The sequence below is a fragment of the Acomys russatus genome, chromosome 8 (genome assembly GCF_903995435.1).
Source record: "Acomys russatus chromosome 8, mAcoRus1.1, whole genome shotgun sequence".
NCBI classification, from domain to species: Eukaryota; Metazoa; Chordata; class Mammalia; order Rodentia; family Muridae; genus Acomys; species Acomys russatus.
The window spans coordinates 44,650,989-44,674,468 of NC_067144.1; the positions used below are offsets into that span (position 1 = coordinate 44,650,989).

General features: G+C 37.4%; 1 protein-coding gene across 3 annotated transcripts in view; it reads right to left on the reverse strand.

Annotated features, from left to right (window-relative positions):
- Epha3 (EPH receptor A3) overlaps positions 1 to 23,480 on the reverse strand; it is a 322,281-nt gene that overhangs the window by 222,124 nt on the left and 76,677 nt on the right. For all 3 annotated transcript variants that reach the window (XM_051150116.1, XM_051150115.1, XM_051150114.1), the window contains exon 3: positions 8,365 to 9,025. In XM_051150116.1, the coding sequence (XP_051006073.1) occupies positions 8,365 to 9,025 (661 nt within the window). The remainder of the gene's footprint in view (positions 1 to 8,364; positions 9,026 to 23,480) is intronic.

Consider the following 23,480-nt stretch of genomic DNA (forward strand, 5'->3'; position numbering starts at 1 on the left):
GTGTATGTCTGTAATATACTGCTGGATATTACATAGCTGGGCAGGATCTTCACCCTCCGTCTCATGATCTTTCTGTTTGTGAATGAAGAATCAGAATCCAAACTGTTTTGTCATAAATTTAACAAGTAATATTTCTCACACAGTTTCTAGTGACAAGAACCTCTCACTAACTACAGCAATTGAGTTACAAGCTGAGCCTTGAAGCCTGGCTCACTGAAATTTGAGATTCAAGTTAATATTCCAATAACTTGTTATATAAATTTGTAAGAAGACATATGATCCTAAACAAATCAAGTTATAGCTATTAAAAAGCTGTCAAAACACATCTGTTTAATTTGTTATTTGAAAACTTATTTATATTATTAGTTACTAGCAGCATAAATAAGTTCACTGGCTTGAAAAGTTGTAGGTATGTACATTTAAATACAGAGTAAAAGTTAGAAGCTATCATCTGAAACACAGAAAAAGTCTGAATAATTCAATGTACATCCTTGAGTTGTGAGTAATGTAATTCTCATGTTAAAAGGAATAGAGGAAGAATCAATGCAGTCAGTGGGAACTGTGGGAACCAATGGGATGGGCATTTCAACTGCTAACAGTTTTCAAACTAGCTCTTCACTGTATATAGACATAAATATAGCAGTGATTAATTTTTACAAAGAATAAAAGACTCCTCAAAACACACAAAAGTTTGAAATATCGAAAATACCATAATTCCTTCCTATCATCTATCTGGTATCCTTTAGTGGCACTTTAGCTAAGTCTACATTTTGTTAATTGTACATCTATCTAGCCTAACAGACAACATGTTCATTTCAAACTACATGAACTATGCTTTTATTTGTATAGGTTTAGGAATATCCTAGAAGATTCAAGATAAATAATACGAACTAAGTTCTCTTGAGGACGAACATGCTAACAGTACATAGTTAACAGAGGCTGCAGAGTTATTTCCATCCTATCAGTTTGCAATTGAGAAACTACTCTGTCTCTGCTAGGTTCTGGGAACGCGGCATCAAACAAGATATTCATAGCCTTTCTCCTCGAGGATACTCCTCTGTGGAAATTATGGGAAGCATTTTTTCTTAATTTATTCAAGGATCAAAGCATTTTGAAGTTCTAGACAGTGCCTATGGCTGTGTGCATAGACTCAAAAAGCACTAAAAATATTCTAGTGGAGTTTTTGCTTTTGTGTTTCCTCTAATCAGCAAAATGAATCCTTAAATCACCCCTGTACTCGAAACCTGACAGCTGCTCTAAGAGTTTCTGAGCTGGCATAGAAAAGATTAGAGAGGGAAACTTTCTATCTTAAGTCATCAGTAAAGAAAACAATTTTGAGTAGTCATCAAAAAGTCTAGCTGTCTTGGAATATTATAGCAAACACACTTTGTTTGTAATGTAGTAAAACATGGAAAAATAGTACCATACAATGAGCTTGCAAATAAAGCACAGACAAAGAGATGCCTTGGTGACATTAAGAAGGTATTTGGTACACGAAGCCTGAACAAATTTTGTGTGAACAGGGGTGTTTATAGTGACTTCCTGCTCTCTGCCTCAAATGCAGTTAATTGACCATATAAAAACCCATTAGCATTCTCATTTCTTTTTTCAAAATAAAACTGACATAGATAATACAATTCATTAGCCAGGATTATGTGGTGGGTGTAGTGGGAGAACAGCCGTCTTTCCTTGGAATCAATGCAAAATCCCAAACATCTCCAATTCTTAAAAGAAAGAAAAAAATGGTGAAGATATATGCTGATATGTAAGAGATAGCCAAGTATTGAAAGAAAAAAGATGGCATTGTTTTACAGTATTATTTTATAGCTTGGGTATTTAAATTCATTACTTTTAAAGTTTTATTTGTTCATTTTTTATATCATTTTGTAGTGCTGGTGTTAAAGACAAAGCCTGTGTATAGAAACATGACATACTATCCCAGGTCATTTAATCTTACACACTAGAATGAAGCTCAGATAAGGCTTAAATTAGGTCCATTGCAAATGAAAAGAGGCACAATGATTTCTTCTTCTATTGAATGAGAGCCATGGCTGTCTTAAACAGAAGATACTCAGGAGTTTCTAGGAAGCCTAGTTGATGCCTAACTGACTACCTTCCTTATTCATCCTCACCTTACTCCTCATCAGTTTGTGATGAGATAGGGGTATCTACTTCCCACACTAGTTGTGATAGGTGTTCTTCATCCTCTGAAACATATATTTTCTTACTTTGCTTGGCAAGTAACTACTGAGAGTTTTTTTTTCTTAATATTTTCTTCCTATCTTATTCTTTGCCTTTAAATAATCATTGAAGTATAAAGGTGAACAATTTCCTCTGGCTTCCTAGTCTTCATCTTTTGGACTCAAACAAAGGAACAAGGACAGGATACAAATCAAGAAAGCTCTTGGTTCAGAGGAGAGAGGAGATGGGAGAAACTAGATGACATTGAGGGAAGGGAAACTATAACCAGGATGTACTGTATGAGAAAAGACTCTATTCTCAAAAGTTGCAATAAAAGGGGAAAAAAGGAAGATCAGCAAGATAATATTTCATATTTTTACAGAGAAGTTTAATATCTTGTACCTTCTCTCTTGCACCAATATCTCTTTCCATAGCAGGAGCAATAGAGCACTTTCCAGAGTTCCTTGTTAAATTATTGTTTATTTTCTTTTTTTAATTTTGGAGACAGAATCTCATACCATAGCCCAGCCTAGACTAAAACTCATGGAGCAGTTCTCAATGTCCTGGTACTCATAGCAATTAACCTGCCGTTAGCACCACAAAGTGCAGGGATCACAGATAGGAACATTGCACTGAACTGCATTTAAATTACATTTTAAACTCTGCTTTCTCTCATAACCAGATAAAATGTTTTTAAAGACAAGACAAACATATATCAATTTTAAGTGTGTGTGTGTGTGTGTGAGAGAGAGAGAGAGAGAGAGAGAGAGAGAGAGAGAGAGAGAGAGAGAGAGAGAGAGAGAGAGAGATGCATACAGAGGCAAGAAATGGGAGTTGGGTGATCTGATGTAGTTACAAGTGGTTATAAGATGCCCAACATGAGTGCTAAGAACCAAACTCTGTAAGAGCAGCAAGCACTCTAAACTACTGAACCATCTCTCCAGCCACTTCATATACATTTCTGAAGTACAAAACAAAATAAATTATCAATGACGATATTTGTCATTTGATATAGATTGCTCTAAAAATATAAATTGTGTACACTAAAAATTCCATACTTAGGATTTTGCCTCTGGAGGTTGCTTTTTTGTTTCTATTCATTGTTGGAAAATTGATAGACATGTTTGTTGAATTAGTGTAGTTGTCCTGCAAAATAGAGGTTGTCGTAATTCTCATCATTCACAGCACTGAACGTTAGCCTTCATAATTATCTGTTTAGATCAGAAAAATAATTGGTATATTCGATTAGCTGTATAAGGAAACAGCCTAGAAATGAATTTTGAATCTTTCTGGAGGCCTCTCTGTGACAAGGACTCATAGAAAGCCACCCTCATGTGTCTTCTGTACCTTTTTGGGATTGGATTGCAGTATAATCACACGATAGCGAATGAGCACTGTCTCCTAGGCTGTAAGATTCACTAGGAATAGTATTTCCCTTCCTAGTCCAAAACTTTGTAAGCAAATAACAATGAGTCTGAAACGCAAAGCCATCCAATAATTAATTAATAATTTATTTTAATTTTTATTGAAAAATAAAATAACTCATATTACATCTCATTTTCTATCCCATCCCATACATCCTCCCATTCCTCCCTCCCTCCCACTTTCACCCCAATCCCCCTTCCCTATGACTGTGACCAAAGGGGACCTCCTCCCCCTGAATATGGTGCTAGGGTATCAAGTCCCTTCTTGGTAGTCCGCTATCCTTCCTCCGAGTGCCATTGGGCCTCCCCATCAAAGGGACCTGGCCAAATATGGGGCACCAGAGATCCTGTGAAAGTCAGTCCCCGGTCTCCTCTTAACCGTGTACAATGTTCTGTCCCTTGGTTAGATCTGGGTAGGGGGTTTGATGATGGCTGCACGTTTTGTCCTTGGTTGGTGCCTTTGATCAAACAGAACCCCTGGGCTCAGATCCACCCATCATAATGTTCCTCTTGTAGGTTTCTAGGACCTTCTGGATCCACCTAATTCCCTATCCCCTATATTTTTCTCACCTAGAGTCTCAATAGGATATTCTCACCTCCCCTCCCACTTTCCTGGTAGGTGCAGATTTTCATGGGACATGCTCCTTGGGCTAGTGTCCAGCTATAAGTGAGTATATACCATTTGAGTCTCTTTGCTTCAGGGTTAGCTCACTCATTATGATCATTTCTAGTTCAATCCATTTGTCCACAAATTTCGGGAATTCCTTGTTTTTAATAGCTGAGTAGTATTGCATAGTATATATGTACCACAGTTTCTTTATCCATTCTTCTACTGATGGACACTTAGGCTGTTTCCATGTTCTGGCTATTATGAATAAGGCTGCTATGAACATGGTTGAGCAAATTTTCTTGTTGTGTGCTGGAGCATCTTCTGGGTATATTCCAAGGAGTGGAATAGCTGGGTCTTGAGGAAGCCCTATTTCCATTTTTCTTAGGTACCACCAGATAGATTTCCAAAGTGGCTGTACTAGTTTGCATTGCCACCAGCAATGAAGGAGTGTTCCTCTCTCTCCACTTCCTCGCCAGCATGTGTTGTCACGTGAATGTTTGATTTTAGCCATTTTGATGGGTGTAATATGGAATCTCAGAGTTGTTTTGATTTGCATTTCTCTGATGTCTAGAGATGTTGAGCATTTCTTTTTTTTTTTTTTTTTTTTTTTTTTTTTTTTTTTTTTCAGTTTTGTTCTTTATTTGATATTGGGTTTTTCACTTCTAAGATTTTTTTTCTTCATTATTCTTTTTTTTTTTTTTTTTTTTTTTTTTTTTTTTTTTTCTTTTTTTTTTTTTATTAATTATTCTTGTTACATCTCAATGTTTATCCCATCCCTTGTATCCTCCCATCCTCCCCCCCCCATTTTCCCATTATTCCCTCCCCTATGACTGTTCCTGAGGGGGATTACGTCCCCCTATATATTCTCATAGGGTATCAAGTCTCTTCTTGGCTACTTGCTGTCCTTCCTCTGAGTGCCACCAGGTCTCCCCCTCCAGGGGACATGGTCAAATGTGAGGCACCAGAGTATGTGAGAAAGTCGTATCACACTCTCCACTCAACTGTGGAGAATATTCTGACCATTGGCTAGATCTGGGAAGGGGTTTAAAGTTTACCTCCTGTATTGTCCTTGGCTGGTGCCTTAGTTTGAGCGGGACCCCTGGGCCCAAATCTGCCTATCATATTGTTCTACTTGTAGATTTCTAGGACCCTCTGGATCCTTTTATTTTGCTGTTCTCCCATGCGTCTCTCATTAGAGTCCCAATAGGATGCCTTCCCCTCTGTCCCAGTTTCCTGGTAAGTGAAGGCTTTCGTGGGACATGCCCCTTGGGCTAGTATGCAGATATAAGTGAGTATATACCATTTGATTCTTTCTGCTTCTGGGTTAACTCACTCATTATGATCATTTCTAGCTCAATCCATTTATCCACAAATTTCGGGAATTCCTTGTTTTTAATAGCTGAGTAGTATTCCATAGTGTATATGTACCACAGTTTCTTTATCCACTCTTCTACTGAGGGACACTTAGGCTGTTTCCATGTTCTGGCTATTATGAATAAGGCTGCTATGAACATGGTTGAGCAAATTTTCTTGTTGTGTGCTGGAGCATCTTCTGGGTATATTCCAAGGAGTGAATAGCTGGGTCTTGAGGAAGCCCTATTCCCATTTTTCTGAGATAGCACCAGATAGATTTCCAAAGTGGCTGTACTAGTTTGCATTCCCACCAGCAATGAAGGAGTGTTCCTCTCTCCCCACATCCTCGCCAGCATGTGGTGTCGCTTGAATTTTTGATCTTAGCCATTCTGATGGGTGTAAGATGGAATCTCAGAGTTGTTTTGATTTGCATTTCCCTGATGACTAAGGAGGTTGAGCATTTCTTTAAGTGTTTCTCAGCCATTTGATACTCCTCTGTTGAGAATTCTCTGTTTAATTCTGAGCCCCATTTCTCAATTGGGTTATTTGGTTTGGTGGCGTTTAATTTCTTGAGTTCTTTATAAAGTTTGGATATTAGACCTTTGTCAGATGCAGGGTTGGTGAAGATTAATTCCCAGTCTGTAGGCTGTCGCTTTGTTCTTTTGACAGTGTCTCCTGCCTTACAGAAGCTTCTCAGCCTCATGAGGTCCCATTTATTAATTGTTGTCCTTAAGGCCTGGGCTGTTGGTGTTCTGTTCAGGAAGTTGTCTCCTGTGCCAATGTGTTCCAGGCTCTTCCCCACTTTTTCTTCTAACTGATTTAGTGTCTCTTGTTTTATATTGAGGTCTTTAACCCATTTGGACTTGAGCTTTGTGTGTTTTATTTTGAAATCCTTAATATTAATCTCTTCCTCTACTTCACTGGCAAGAGTCATTGTACATAGGACAGAAGATGGTTTGCTATGTCTTCTCCTAAAATTACTAATCTATGCATCTGTAATTCTGAGTAGACTGTGAGCTCCTGGAAGGTAGATATAATGCATTTTCCATCTACATTCCTCATGTATCTGGCCTATTATTATTTTGCACTAATAAATTCTGAGGGACATTTAGTGACTTGCATTTCATGGACTGTTTCACAATATGTGAATCCAGATTTTATTAGTTTCCACCCAGACATAGATAATAGAACCCAAAGATGATCTGTAAAGTAACAATTTATTCTTAAAATTTTGAAAGCAAAAATTTATTTAAGACATAAATAGAACATATATATCTTTCAGTATACTCTTGGTTACTTTGTGTAAACTCTTTGGGGCTTTATTTTCTTCAAACTACACACACATACAGTACATACACATGTATTTCTCTTTCTCTGTCACCATTAGGCAAAAAGACAAGAAAGCAGTGTGGACTAACATGGAGATACTACCTTGCCTTGGGTCCAGCCTGTCTGATTAACTGTCTCCATTTCAATACAAAAGAACTGATGTTTAAAGATAAGGTGTGGATTTTAAAACAAAAACAAGGGTTAAGAGTACTGGCTGCTCTTCCGCAGATCTGAGTTCAATTTCCAGTACCTGTATGCTGGATCACAATTGCCTGTCACTCTAGTTCCATTGAATCTGTCATTCTATGGACACAAGACATGCATATTGTGTACAGATATACTTGCAGGCAAAACACCCCTAGGCATTACAAAAATAAAATAATAAAAAAAAATTAAAACCACAATTGCAACTAATGTTCTCATTGCTAAGTAAAGACAGGACACATATGCTAGGTCATTTTGAGATACACATATAATAGGCCATTGTTAATGCTTAGCAGAGCAGCAAACTACCTGAAATGTAATAAATGGCTAATACAAATCAAATTCTTTTATTATCATCTTGAAAATGAAGTAGATTTATAGTAAATATTTGTAAACTGGACAGATTTTCAATTCTTTTAGAGGTAGCAGTCCTTCATAATTTTAATTCAAGTAAATTTCACTAAACCATAGACCATAAACAAATAGCCTATTGAAAAAAAGACACAATTCAAATGGAATATAAAGATTTTTCTCATACAAATACAGTATCTCTGGAATTAAGTATATATATTATTAAAGCATCTAAACATCCACTTGCTAGCCAACTATCACTGAAAAACAGTCCATACTTTATAAGTATTAGGAAAATATTACTAAGAGAAGTGAACCCAGATATAGTCACCACACTATTTAATTCTGTTATAATTAGATTAGCTAAGTGCCAAAGATGCTTCCACCCTCAACATCAAAAAAAAAAAAAAAAAAAAAAAAAAGGCAGGTGTATTCCACTTCACTTGCTGCGGATAGACTATTGTCAATCATTAGCTACCAAGCAGACTTCAAATACAACACCTCAAGCCAGGAAGATGTCTCAGCCTGCAAAGGTGACTGTTTTCAAGCCTGATAACCTGAGTTTGATGTTAACAGGAGAACCAACTTCCTCCAGCTGTTAAAACATTTACAATGAACCATAGTATGTGTTCACCCTTGAAAGTAACTAGTTAAAGTAAAATACAATGGGAAAAAAAATCACAGATGACACCTCTACAGGGTGCAGCTCAACACCCCAGAGTTACACCCATTAATATTTCACAACAGATCATGAATCAACACATCAAACAGGATAAATTTAGCATATAAATAGACAGTCATTCTGTTGTGCTGCCAAGTGAAATCAGATTAGGTTAATTTATTTCCATTACTTTGTAATAAATAAACATCCAGGAGACCAATTCAACTGTAAAGAAAAGAGGACGCTCTTACCTTGGCATATGAAACCTCGTTCTTCATAGCCAGCGTTGCAGGTGCATTTGCCGATGGGGACAAGCCATTCGCCCTCTGTACTGCAGTACATCCTGGGAGGATCCTCCTCCTTGGAATTGTTGACACAAGAGCCCCTAACCTCCACCAAGGACTGGGAGTCCATGGGCACTGTGTCTGGAAACATAGCCAGATTCTTCACTGTAAACGGGCACTTTTTGAAGTACACTCTCACAGATACCAAGGCAACACACGCACCAACATCTTGGAAAGCCAAATAAAACCCTTTTTTGTTGACAGGTCCCACTTCTCTGATCTCAGTGTTGAGCTTCAGAATGCGGTCCCCGAGATCCATCTGAGTGAAACTTTCGTCAGCGGCAATGGTGTCAATCTTCGTAAACTGATGCTCTCTGAATTTGACACCATGATCATCGTCAGATTCCATGTAGTAGAGGTTAAAGGTCTCCTTGCAAGTCCCCAAAACCAGTGGAATGCTGTTGCAGTCCCGCAGTGTGAACTTTAGTTCCACATAGATCTTCTGAGCTGAGTTTCTGGGTACCCAGTTCGTCCTCAGCCAATTATTTTGGCTGTGGTCCATGACATTGCACACCTGGTACGTCCTGATGGGTGTGTAATGTTCATCGACGCCACTGATCTCTTCCCACTAGATCGTCAAAGGAAAAAAAGAGAGGCAGAGTTAGTGAGGTAACTGCAATGATGTTACACACAGGATGGGAACCAAGGCACCACAAGAGCTACAGCATAAATAAGAAGAAGCTTCGATGTTATGCATTGTAGGCGTCTGTGGACCAAAGCCTAAACTTCCAGGGTGTGTTTAGCATTGGTGAGCTTTTGTGAATTCAATGACACTAAGTAGTTCATAATTGAATGAATACATTTGCCTTGTAAGATTCTACAAATATAGGACAGGCCACATGACAGTACATTATTTGAAGCAATATGTTAGTTTAAAGAAATACATTATGATAAAACGAAACCTGGAACAAATGGTGACCAGTTATTCAATCACAGTTATGTTTCAATTTATTTGTAAATTTAATCCATCAAATGTTTTAAGACAAATACAATTTTTTTCTAAAAGTAAATTGCTCAATTCTGAGCTATTCATACTTGCAATAGTCCATTAAAAAGGCAATTGGGAAATGAATTAAACATTAATGTTCACATTTATGAGCATTAAACCATAAGAAATTATCATCAGGGAGAGGTATATTGTTCAGTAGCAGAGTCTTGTCAATAAAGTACAAAGTCCTTTATTTGATTTTCAGAATGAAAGAAATTTTTGAGAGAATTCTTAAGTCTTGATGATTAATACTTGTAGTGTGCATAAATTTTACTCTTAAAAGATCAAGAGAACTTTATGACAGGCAGATCTGGATCCTGGGGTCCTCCTCAAACTAAGGCACCAGCCAAGGAGAATAAGGCAGTAAGCTTTGAACCCCTACCAAGACCTAGCCGACGAACATGATACTCTCCACCGTTGAGTGGAGAGTGAGATCTGACTCTCACAGGAACTCTGGTGCCCCTTTTCTGACCATGTCCCCCGGATGGGGAGGCCTGGCGGCACTCAGAGGAGGGATAGCAAGTTACCAAGAAGAGACTTGATATTCTGAGAGCATATACAGGGGGAGGAGGTCTCCCTCAATCACAGACATAGGGGAGGGGAGAAGGGGAGAAATGGGAGGGAGGGAAGAATGGGAGGAAACAGGGGAAGGGCTAACAATCGAGATGTAATATGAATAAATTAATAAAAAAAATACACTGAAAATAAAAAAAGATCAAGAGAATACAAAAGGCGAAATCAAAGTGTCTTTACTTTCAGATAATATTATAGTATTAAGATGTAACTTATAAATTTCAGCAGAAACTCCGAGAGCTAAAAAACACTTCCAACAAGGTGGCTGAATACAGAATTCACTCACAAACACTCAGCAGCCCTCCTATATGAAAATGATAAATGGGCTGAGAAAGAAATCAAGAAAATAACACTTTTCACAATAGATTTATGACCTGAGATTAATGGCCAGTACAGACAGGGTGGAAAGAGGGAACCAAACTTGTCCTGTGACTTCCAAACCACCTTACAATAAAGACACAACACACACACATGCACACACATACACACACACGCATGCATGCACACACACACAGAGGATAAATAAATAAATAAATAAATAAATAAATAAATAAATAAATAAAATCTCCAATAACATTTTCAAACATTCATTGCATGTATGGAAATTCATTATCTCGTAATGTCATCACAAGGGTTTTCCCCATTTAAAATTTTTTATTTTTATTTTTATTTTATCATTCATATATATATATATATATATATGTATGTGTATATATATAATATGTATTATGTATCTCTTCTCTCTATTTACCTTACAGGTTCTTTGCATATATGCAGTGGGTCTCTGTCTCTTGAGCCATCTACTGGACTTTTTTTGTGTGTGTGTTGTCTGTAACAGCGTGGCCGCCTGGTGCTTTGTGTTTAATTGTTAATTATTTTGTTCCCTGAGGTCTGCTTGCTGTCTCTTAAGAGCAAACTATTAGGTATCCCAAAGGTTGCTGTGTAACCTTGACTCCAAAAATCATCCCTGATTGGCTAAATAAAAAGCTTAGCAGGCCTGGGCCAGAGAAGTCAATGTTCTCTGGCTTTGAGGAGAGGAAAATCACAGGAGTGAAAGAGACAAATGGAGAAGAGAGAGCTGCCATGCATAGTAAGGAACCATATGGGCCAGGAGGAATGACCTATGCGAATGGGGTACAGAGGAGCGGCCCAGATGGAAAGCCTGTGCAAGTATTTATGGGAATATTGGATGGGAAGTAGCCCAGATAGGAGTGATTAAGGCACATGGTACGGGATGTGGAGCTGAGTGATAATGAGGTAATTGAGGGGGTTAATATCTGCTCAGACCCAGGTACAATAAGGCTTATCTAAAATCTACCAAGTGTCTGTCTTTTATTGTTTGATAGTGTTATGAAACTGTTGTAATAATTATAATTTTAATAATCATAATTTTTAATAATACACTTTAATAATTAAAATTAATAGTCTATGTATTTTCTGCAAGAGTTGTCCAATTCCAATGGATTAGTTTTTGTTTTATTTTATTATATTCTACTATTATCCACTAGAGTCTGTTTGTTTTTGTAGTGAGAGGCAGAAAGGAGGTGACACCAGATAGGAGAGGAGGTCGAGAAGAACTGGGAGGAATAGATGGAGGGATGCTGTAATCAGGATATATTATGGGAGAAAAATATCTATTTTTCAATGAAAGGGAAAAATAAACACACCCCTTTCTTTAACTTTTAATTCTCATTGGATAAATACGAATCATTGACTTTGGAGTATTTAAACTATTGAAAAATATCAGTGCATCTTGCAAGTGTAAGAAACAGAGTTGGGGATTATTTTTTCTTTCTAATCTACAATATTATGAAACAGTAGGATCAGGTACTACTAGTTATTTTTTTTAATTCATAGAAAAAATTTAAAAAGAGAAAAAAGAAAAAAACATTCATTGAGTTGAATGTTGAAGAATGGGTTAAATTTTCTTGAGAAAATATTCCTTTAACTTCGTTGTTATTATCAACCTAAGTTCAAAACAAGAACACATTGGTATTATTATAAACAACTTCAGAAATTATGAAGATATTTAATTCTTAATTTTTAATTTAATATTTTTATTATGTTTCTTTTTAACATATACATTTATATTATTATATATGGATAAAATAAACTACATACAGCAGAAAGAACCATGAGACAGTCAGGAATTATATAAATGTTATATTCATAGTGACTAGGCTATTTGTATTTGGTAAACTTGAAGTAAACATCTTTCCTATCTTGTTGGGTCTAATTTTCTGAATGGAGATATCCATCATATCTCATCTCTATTAGCTTAAAACATCAATCTTGACCTAAAAACATCTTAACCCCTAACACACTAAGCTTAATTGAAGGACTAAACTATCTGGTCTTCAAACCCATCAGAGACTTTAGAAGGGATAAAACTTAAATACTTGAGTGAACCTGGAACGCAGGTTAGCAGCTTCCAAAATGAAAAAATGACTGAGACAGTTTACTGCCTGAATAGTCACACAATACTCTCCATAACGTTGGAGCATCATCTTCAGCCTTCTGGCCCAATATCTGTGGCAGACATATGTGCAAGGCAGGAACTATTGAGAACTTGCTTACCCTGTCTTGGCAGAGCTTGGCCATCACCTCTACCTTCATCTAAATTTGCCCATTTTCAGGCAGAATTCTGTCTGTGGCATAAACAAGGACATTTTACCCAGTGGCTGGTTTGCACATTTGAAGCACCCTCCATAAGGAGGTTCTGTGATGCTCATCTTCTTCTTTGAGGCAGGTTCTTAATATAAGGAAAGTAAATATCCACATTATATTTTAATAATCATTACCAGAAGTCATGGAGATGGCTCAGCAAGAAATGGTGCTTGCCACCGACCCTCATAACTTGAGGTCAATCTCTAGGACCCACTTAGTGGAAGGAGAGAACCAAAACTGTCCTGTGCCTTCCAATCCACCTCGAAATTAAGATACACAAATAGATAGATGATAGATAGATAGATAGATAGATAGATAGATAGATAGATAGAATCTACAGTTACATTTTCTTTTTTTTTTAACTTTATTTTATTTTTTTTATTCAGATTACATCTCAATTGTTATCCTATCACTGTATCCTCTTGTTCCTCCCTACTTCCCGTTTTCATCCTATTCCCCTTCCCTAGGTCTATGACTGAGGAGGATCTCCTCCTCCCCTATATGGTCATAGGCTATCAAGTCTCATCTTGGTAGCCTGCTTATTCTTCCTCTGAGTGGCACCAGGCCTCCCCACCAAGAGGAAGTAGTCAAATATGGGGCACGAGAGTTCATGTCAGAGTCAGTCCCCACTCTCCACATAATTGTAGAGAATGTCCTGTCCATTGCCGAGATCAGAGTAGAGGATCATTGTTTACTGCTTGTATTGTCCTTGGTTGGTGCAGTAGTTTGAGTAGATCCCCCTGGGCCAAGATCCACCCATCATTATGTTCTTCTTGTAGGTCTCTAAGACCTTCTGAATCCTTCTATTTCCCCATTCTCCTATATTGCTCTTACCTAGAGTCCCAATAGAATGTCCTCACATCTATTCCAATCTCCTGGTAAGTGAAGACTTTCATGTAACATGTCTTTTGGGCTAGGGTCCAGTTACAAGTGAGTATTTAGTAGTAACATTTTCAAATATTCATTGCATGTATGGATTGTATATAAATCTTTTCAGAGGAAAATCAAGCAAGAGGAGCCTTGCTTCTAAGAAGTTCATGCCAAGGCATCTATGGTAATAAAGTCACAGTCAAAACAAAATTAAAGCATAGATTTAATTTTAGAAGACAAAATAACTGCACTTGTGTTCCAAAAAAATTCTGGTCTTAATCATCAATGTTTGGTGTAGTACTCTACACTGGACTGTGATGCAAGTCTTAATGTTTTCTGAGTCTTTACAGACAGTTATACCATGACACTGATTTGAGAAAATAAAGCAATTGCCTTCACATTTCTACATCAAACTTTCCTCTTAAGAATAAAAGAATGTTTACTTTGATCAATGAATCTTTTGCAAATATTTTTGTGATAAACCATATACAGCTAAACATCAAACAGCATATTCTGTAGAGATTTTATAATTGCATGTAAAATATGACTTTAATTACACAATTCTTATTGTAGTTTAATTTGGCAAGCTATCACAAGTCCTTGAATACAGAATTATGAATTGCACGAAGATAATGCAAACAACACCAGCATGCTTTTCCCTGAGAAGGTTGCAGGGAGCAATTACCACTTCATTAATTTGTAATGAAGACCTAATTGCCTGTAAGTGATGGTGGGCTGCCATCTCCAACCATTTACAAAACAAGAGTCTCCAACTCTGGCAATTGCTGAAGACAAGCAACAGCAGGAATCTAACCTCTAAAATAACATTTTTTCTTAACATCAGCAATGCCAGCGTTGTTAGCTAAAATGCTTCCTGCAAGTACATGCTTTATAAACTTGAAGAACGTCTAGCTTTGCCACATCTCTGGCCCCTTGAAACTAATGTGTATAATCATAAATACTTAAAATTACTATACTATATAATACTTTTCTTAAGTCAGACATGAAGAAAGGATACAGGCAACACATAGAAGTGATATATAGAATTCCGTAATATTAAGCATATTTCTTTTCCTTTCATTATATTAAAACAAATCTAAAGAATGGCAATATATCATCATGCCTTCTGCCAAAGAGGACAAGAAAAAATTATAACACTTTCTTAAATTCTCTAAATCATCAGCTCTCATGTTTAGCCTGCTTACCAGATCCATACTCAAAATCTGTATTATTTGGTCTGAGAGCTCGGATTGAGTTCTTTATCTTTCATGGCTCAGATTATTGTCACTACAACAAACATACTCTGCAGATTCCCTGTCCTTGAGGAAGCAGTCTGCGACTTTTTCCCAGGAGATTTCATTAATATTTTCTAGAAAGCAAAGTTCCTATTCTACTGGAACTAAACATGTGCTTTCTAGGAAAACAAATATTTTTAACAATTAATTTTCATTTATCCTATAACTGCCTTTCCTATGTACCTCAATTATATTAAGTAAAGATTCATTTTAAGGTTGGTATTAATTTCTCTCCTAGAGAACCTTATTAATGAGTCAAGAACGGGGATCAAGGACAATGAAAATGGGAATACATTTTTTCTAATGTTGGAAATGTTCAATCATTTAGTACATACATAAGCCACTACATTGGAGGACATTGTAAGATGTGAAAAGAAACTTCATAATTTACCTCTAAAGACATAATACTAGTTTCTCAAGAATTTACAGAGGAAAATTTAAAATGACACTAATAGTATTATTCTGTTTTAAATTACTTGTAGTTCCCAATGATTCACAGGAAACCATAGGCCTATACTTTCCCAATATGCTAATGATCAATTATGATATTAAGTGGTTTTGTGTTTTTCATTTCTCCATCCATGCCTGTAAGTCATATATTTCTTCCCTTTGTACAACTAAACCCACTGAAAAAACCTCAATATTTGTCCCAGAAATACTTGAGCACTCTCCATGAAGCAGCATTTGAAGTATGAATGGATTTTTTTATATTAAAGATCTAAGCTCACAACAGAGATATATTGACAGAAATCAGTGCATTGCTATTGATGTATTCCCTTTTAGCCAACTCTCATCTCAAAAGTATATACACATGTGCGAGCACACATACAGGGATATATTTCTAACAGTTTAATTTAAACGTTCAAGTAATATAACAGTTTGGACAATCTACTCTTTGCCCAGTGTTTGGCTGTGAGTCGCAGCCTCTGGATCTTCTGCTGGCTTTGGCTCCCATCTGAGAGCATAGTGGAATATTGTTAATAGTGTCAGGAGTTGGCTCTCTCCCATGAGGTGGGTCTCAGGTTGGGCCAGGCATTCTTTGGTCATTTCCTCAATCTCTGCTCTACCTTTATCCCTGCACATCTTGTAGACAGCGTGTATTTGGGGGTTGACGGTTTTATGGATGGGTTGGTGTTCCCCTCCCCCTGTTAGCATCCTGTCTAATTAGAGGGTGTCCTCTTCAGTCTCTATGACCCCTGCCACTAGCAGTCTCAGCTAGATTTACCCTCATATATTCCCAAAAACCTACCCTGTACTAGGTCTCCAGCTTGTCACAGTGTTGCCCCCACCCTTGGTTTCTTTTCTCTATGCTGGCTCTCTGTCCCCCCACCCCTACTCTCCCCAGATCTGCTCTCTATCCTCATCTCTGTCTATGTACCTTCTCCTGCCTTGTTCCTTCTCTTCAACCACTTCTACTGTATAATCTATTTCCCCTCCTGAGTGAGATTTAATCATTATCCCTAGTGGAAAATTGGGAGAATGGATAGAAGGACCTGGATGTGACAAGAGCTCCACAAGAAGATCAACAGAGCCAACTAACAAGTGTCTAGAGGGGCTTGCAGAAAATGAAACACCGACCAAGGAACATGGAACCTAGGCCTTACACAGAAGTAGCCGATGGGCAGCTTGATCTTCATGTGGGTTCCCTATTAAAGTGAGCTGGGCCTGTATTTGATGTGGAATCTGTTACTTGCTTCTTTATCACTCCCCCGTGGTAGGGCTGTCTTGCCAGGCCACATGGGAAGAGGATGCGCTCAATCCTGATGCGAGACAAATGTCAAAAGATCGGGGGTCAGAAAGCATGGCTGGGAATCTTGGTAACACAATCCGTGTGTACAGCATCCAACACGTTTAACCTCTAGACAGTTAATAATGGTAGTAGAACAATCCGACTGAATATAGGGAACACAATATCCTCATTTACGCAGGACATATTGAAAAGAGAGGAAAAGCCAATAAGAAAGTGAGAAAACTAGCTGTTACTGATGAGGAAAAGCAACAGAAAGTTGCGGAGTAAGCACATCACTCAGGAATGAGTGACGTGAGGTGTCTATTACAATCTCAGGATATTGTCCAGGTCATGGTAATGCCTGCTGTTATAACAGGATGTTGTAAAGTCACCAGGTCACCAGAAGGCTTGAGTAGATGGAATCCATGAGTGCACTGTGAGCATCTGCCTTGGGCTCTGCCTGCGTGTTATACATCACATCCTAGGTGGACTCAGGGGTCTGTTTTCCTTCTCAGTTCTTCAGTTTCATAAAATACCAAGACTCACATGAGAACTACGGAAGGATCAGCTCCACCATGCCTCTGTCTGCAATTTCTGATCTTTCCTCTCATCTGGGACTAAGCAGACTATGTAGAGGCCTTATGGCTGTTAGCATACTCCCGGCCTTGTTGCTAACTCCCTTGATTCGGTGATTCTTGGTTCCAGCCAGCTGTTAACCAGACAACTTCTAAAACATATTGCTTAGTGAGTCCTTCCCCACGTGTTCTTATTTTGTTCTGATTTTCAAGGACTTAGGTAAATGTAATGAATATTTGTTTGAGAACCAATGCATTCTCTTTGTCACTTGGTCTTTACAATTTCAGCTTATTAGTGTCATTGGACAGGGTGCTATGAGGATCAGCATACATGACTTCTGGGTCAACATGAAACTATCTAAGATGTCATGTTTAGGACTCTACTCCAAATTCCCCAAGATGCAGACATGCCCTATACAGAAGCCCACTTGGATAACCTCATTTTCTTCCCACACAGAATTGTAAGATCTTATTACAGAAAACTAAGTAAATCTAATCACAAGGCTCTATTTCTACATGGTATAAATGTGAACCATGCATTATAAATGTGAACCATGCATTATCAGCAACATATCAGCAGCATACAGTAAACAAATAGGCTGCTTCCCCCAACATATTTACTCTGTTGTGAATAAAATACAATTGAATTTAGATATACTATTTTATGGTATGCTATGGGTTGATATCCTCTGATGATTTTTCACAATACCTTATGAGTAGAAATTTAATCAACTTTGAATGAATGAATTAAATATTTCTGTAAATAAAGTTCTGCCTTGAAATTTGCGGGTATTAAGAAGAGAAATTATTTGGGACTTTTTGTTGTTGCTATTATCCGGAAGTTGATGATGGATGAGGCAGAGCTGTCACAAAGAGTCAATGAAGGTATACTTCAATACAAGGTATGCAAAGACATACTGTGAAAAGAAGGGCTGGAGATGAGAAGAGACTACAAGGAACATACTAGCAAGTGGACACTAAAAATTTCACAGTGCTTGTAAGAGATATACCATATGACAGAAGAAAGGAGAAGCCACCAGGGGATGATCAAGGGCAGAATCACTTCCCATGGCTGAGTGCTAGTGTTGATGACAGTGAGTGGAGTCAGTCACTAACAGTTAGAGCAGGGGGCTCAGGGTTTCTAGTGAACCTGGACTGGTCTGTATACTTCACTCACTTCTCTGAGAAACTTCTAAAAGGAGGCATACGGTGAGATCTGTACTCGATGCTGGTACTTCCGATGTAACACAAGAGGAAAGATTTAGAGGGAGCACTGCAGAGGTCTAGATAACAGTCTTAGTCTCACATTTGCTGAGTCAATGCCTGTTCATTGTTTCCCCAAATAATATGAGAGCTGCTCTAATGCATGCTATAAATGCCAAGAGTCAGACCTCTCACTAAAACAAATTTCAGAAAGACTCTTCATCTTGGAGGATGCAGCATCAGGAGAAAACAAGAGCTAATATGTAAATAAGTGGAAATGTATTCTCATTAGATTTTATGTGTTCTTTCAGGAAGAGTTAAGTCATATTGACTAACCAGGATGTGCCAAGTACTACATTGACATTGATGCTCAGCAACGAAGGAGACTCTGGCATTAAAGCACCAGAGTCTTCCAGGTATATTTGTTACTATTATATATATATATATATTCATTATAGAAATGTATTTATATATATATATATGTGTGTGTGTGTGTGTGTGTGTGTGTGTGTGTGTGCAGCAGCGGTGTCTCTGTGCACCCACATGTGGAGTCCTGTGGAAGATGTTGGATGTCCTATTCTATCTCCTTTAGGCCTTTTCCTTGAGAAGGAGGTGTCTCAAGAGTATGGAGGTAGCTCAATCCATTTATCCACAAATTCCGGGAATTCCTTGTTTTTAATAGCTGAGTAGTATTCCATAGTGTATATGTACCACAGTTTCTTTATCCACTCTTCTACTGAGGGACACTTAGGCTGTTTTCATAATGAGTGAGTTAACCCAGAAGCAGAAAGACTCAAATGGTATATACTCACTTATATCTGCATACTAGCCCAAGGGGCATGTCCCACGAAAGCCTTCACTTACCAGGAAACTTGGACAGAGGGGAAGGCATCCTACTGGGACTCTAAATGAGAGACGCGTGGGAGAATAGCAAAATAAAAGGATACAGAGGGTCCTAGAAATCTACAAGTAGAACAATATGATAGGCAGATTTGGGCCCAGGGGTCCCGCTCAAACTAAGGCACCAGCCAAGGACAATACAGGAGGTAAACTTTAAACCCCTTCCCAGATCTAGCCAATGGTCAGAATATTCTCCACAGTTGAGTGGAGAGTGTGATACGACTTTCTCACGTACTCTGGTGCCTCACATTTGACCATATCCCCTGGAGGGGGAGACCTGGTGGCACTCAGAGGAAGGACAGCAGGTAGCTCAGAAGAGACTTGATACCCTAGGAGAATATATAGGGGGAGGTAATCCCCCTCAGGAACAGTCATAGGGGAGGGGAATAATGGGAAAATGGTGGGAGGAGGAATGGGAGGATACAAGGGATGGGATAAACATTGAGATGTAACAAGAATAAATTAATAAAAAAAAATTAAAAAAAAAAGTGTATGGATGTAAACTGTCACCACAATGACTGTTTTCTATCTCCACTCCACAGTGCTGATTTATAGATGGTCTCTTATTTGGATCAATTTCCATTCTGAAGCATCTGTGCCAAGAACACAGTTACCACACCATAGAGATTAACTAAAATTAAATGGCATATGATGTGCCAAGTGCCAAACATATTGCAATTAACTAAGCACAGACATTGGGACTTGGTTCCATAAGGCATTGGATTAAAAGCAATCAGTACTTTAGTTGTAGCAGATACTGTCCTTAACTGACTGAATATCAGGCCTATGACTAATTTATTTTAGAAGCAACTGGGTAAGACAATTTTTAGAAACCGTGTGTCAACAAATTTATGATAAGTTTTAAGATTTTTGACATAATGAATTTTATTTTAAACTATGGAAAAGCTCTTTAAAGATAGGAACACATAAGGGAATTCCAGCAGAATTAATGTTCAAGAAATATGACAGAAGGGGTAGAGAGATGACTCGGTAGTTAAGAGCATCTTTTTCTGTAGATGGCATGGATTGCCTCCCAATATCAACATGGTGGCTCACAGCCATCTTCTACGACAAGTCCAGAGGCTCCAGTGTCCTTTCTGTTCACTGTAGACAGTGTATGCACATGATGCATAGACACTCATGAAGGAAAATCATATGTGCGGGCAAAATACTTAGAAATGTAATAATGAAATATACAGTGAATTACAAGATTTACCTACAGGTACCTAAAGGGAGCAACATCAAATATTTTCAACTCCATCTGCTATTTGAATTTAGCTTCTTTATACGTGTCAAATTAAAAAAAAAAAAAGTATAAGAAAAGTTTTCATTGTAGAGGTTTGGTGTTGTACATAATAAAATATTTCTATGTTCAATATAAAAATACAAATAAAAAGTGTTCTTTTCTTTCTTTCTTTTTATGAGAAAGGGTTTCTCTGTATAACAGAGAAATGGCCAAACTGGACTTTTGTAGACCAGGCTGGCCTACAACTCATAGAGATCCGTCTGCCTTTGACCTCTGAAGTGCTGGGATTAAAGACATGTGCCACCACAGCCAGCAGTAAATACAATTTTTTTGTTTTTCAAAAATTACACTAGAAAAGAGGAGTTCAAATAAATTGGGTAACTGAATCATCACCTAATGTATAAAAACTGAACAAAGACAATAAGAAAAACAAAATGTTGGCATTCATCAGAGATTTTTCTCTGACTTTCTTTTCATATATTGCTAAGTCGCTGTACTTTCTGTCAAATAAATTTCTCCTAAATATTAAGGAACAGGACAATGAGGCTATCATATTTCTAACCTTTAGAAGAATGTTCAAGGTGAAATTGTCCAATAAAAAAAAAAGGCAATTTTAGAATTGAGTTGTAACTGCCTGAAAATGATGGAAGAAAATTCCACGCACATGAGCTTAACGTGTCTAGACTGAAAACTGCTAAGATGGGCATTTATAGAATTATTACAAATGCCCAACGACTTAGAAATTAATGCATAGCAGTGACAGCAGCACCCTGCACATCAGCTGCGGGACCCATGTAATTTCCTGCTCTGATAATAGGTCACAGCCGCCGCAATTTTTAGCAATTTGCAATATACCTGTACAGCACTCACAGTGACGGAAATGAAATTAACTTGTGTGACATGGATCCCGCGCTAAGTTTTATGGACCTTCTGATCGGAAGTTTACAATTTACGCAAGTATGTGTTACTCTTGAGAACAGGTCTCTGAAATCGAAGCTGCTTTACAGTGCGAGGCTCAAAGTACAGACACTTCCATGAGTGAGTGATTCATTTCTCAGAACTATAGCAGCCAGCCACGCTGTGTGGAAACACTCAGTCCTGTAACCCTGACCCTGTGAATTCCAGACTTACAGACTTTAAGCTGCAAAGATAAACAGACTAGGTTTGAAAGCAGTCTGCTTTTTAATAATTAAGATTTAAAAAGCAATAATTTGAATTATGCATCAGGAATATGAAAAACATGATAATAGAACTTTAAGGTATAGCTTGTCGCCATGTAAATTTGTGTCCTTAAAATTACTGTAACTGTATCATACAAGGCCAGAAGTAAACATGCTACATTGTTATTCCACTAAAGCAGAGTTAGTCCACATGGCATTTCTTATTATAAAAACAATACACTGATCGATATTCTTATAAGATAAAGGTGTTTTTAATTTAAGCTTTTTACAGTTCCTTTTTGAACTTGTCTAGAGTTTCTTTAATTTTACTTAAGGCCACCAGGATTCATGACAAGCATAAGTCTGTCCTATTGTCTTCAAGTTCAGTGAGCATAATTCATAGTAGAAATTAAGGGAATCTTTGGGTACTTTGCATTTTATTATAAATGAGCCTGTCATCTTTTCTTTACAAAGAGTTTGCACTACTTCTAAGCCTAGCAAAACCATTGCCAGCACTACTCCACACTGTCCCAACCTCCATACTACCATACTATTACTATACATTTATTTCACTGTCACAATTTTTAAAAAAAAAATTGTCAATATAGCATGTTTATGGATATATTCTACAATTTAGTAAAAATGAAAATAATTGTTATTTTCTCTTTTTATTGACTATATATTTTTGGCTTTTGTAATCTCATGCCTAAAATGTAGATGATAATAGTAAATATTTTGTAACAATTCTTTATCTTAACATAGGAGATTGAGAGTACTTAAAGTAGTCACCTGCTAGCTAAACAAACACTTATGAATGATTTGTGCTCCACTAAACAAACAGGAAGTACTTATACCATGATCATATATTGAGTAAGCACATGTTTGTTAAGTACCTTGATTTTATCAAACTGAAAGTATGTGCTTACACAGTGATCACGTGCTAACTAAGTAAAACAGGTGCTTATTAGGTGCCTGAATTCTCCCAAATTTTCAGACACTGTTATTATGGTAAAGATGCTATATATTTATATATATATATCACTTCTGGTGAGCCCTAGCAAAAACTTTTGGCTTAAAGCATCATTGCTTGCTTCCAACTTGCCTTACATGTGTGGGACACAGACAGTGACCCCATTAGAGGAACCTCTAAGCATGCTAACACCAGAAACAACTGGATACCTAGAGGACAGTGCAGGAAGACTAGCAATAAAAACTCAGAGCCATGTAACACCACTGGAAACCAGTGATGCTAACACAGCAAGCCCTGGAGATGTAAACGCCCATGAAGCACAAAAAGAAGACTTTAATCTGAGCTGATGAAAATGATAGAATCGTTGAAAGAGGAAAATAAATCACTCAAAGAAAACTCAGGAAAATACATTCAAACAGATGATGGAATTGAATAAATCCTATAAAGAATTACAGGATATCCAATCAAATGGGAGAAAGAAATGAATGAAACTATTTAAGGCCTAAAGAAGGAATTAGAATCAACAAAGAAAACATAAGCTGAGGCAATCTTAGAGTTGGAAAGCAGAGGGAATAAAACAGGAACCACAGACATAAGTAACACCAGCCAAATACAAGAGAAGGAAGAGAGATCATCAAGTGTTGAAGATACAATCGAAATTATCAATACATCAGTCAAAGAAAACAACAAAACTAAAAAGTTCCTCACACAAAATACCCAAGAAATCTAGGACACTATAAAAAGACCAGGTATAAGAATAACTAGAAAGGAAGAAGGCCCAGAAAACATTTTCAACAAAATCATAAAACTTCCCCAACTAAAGAAGGAAATGATTACAAGCATAGAA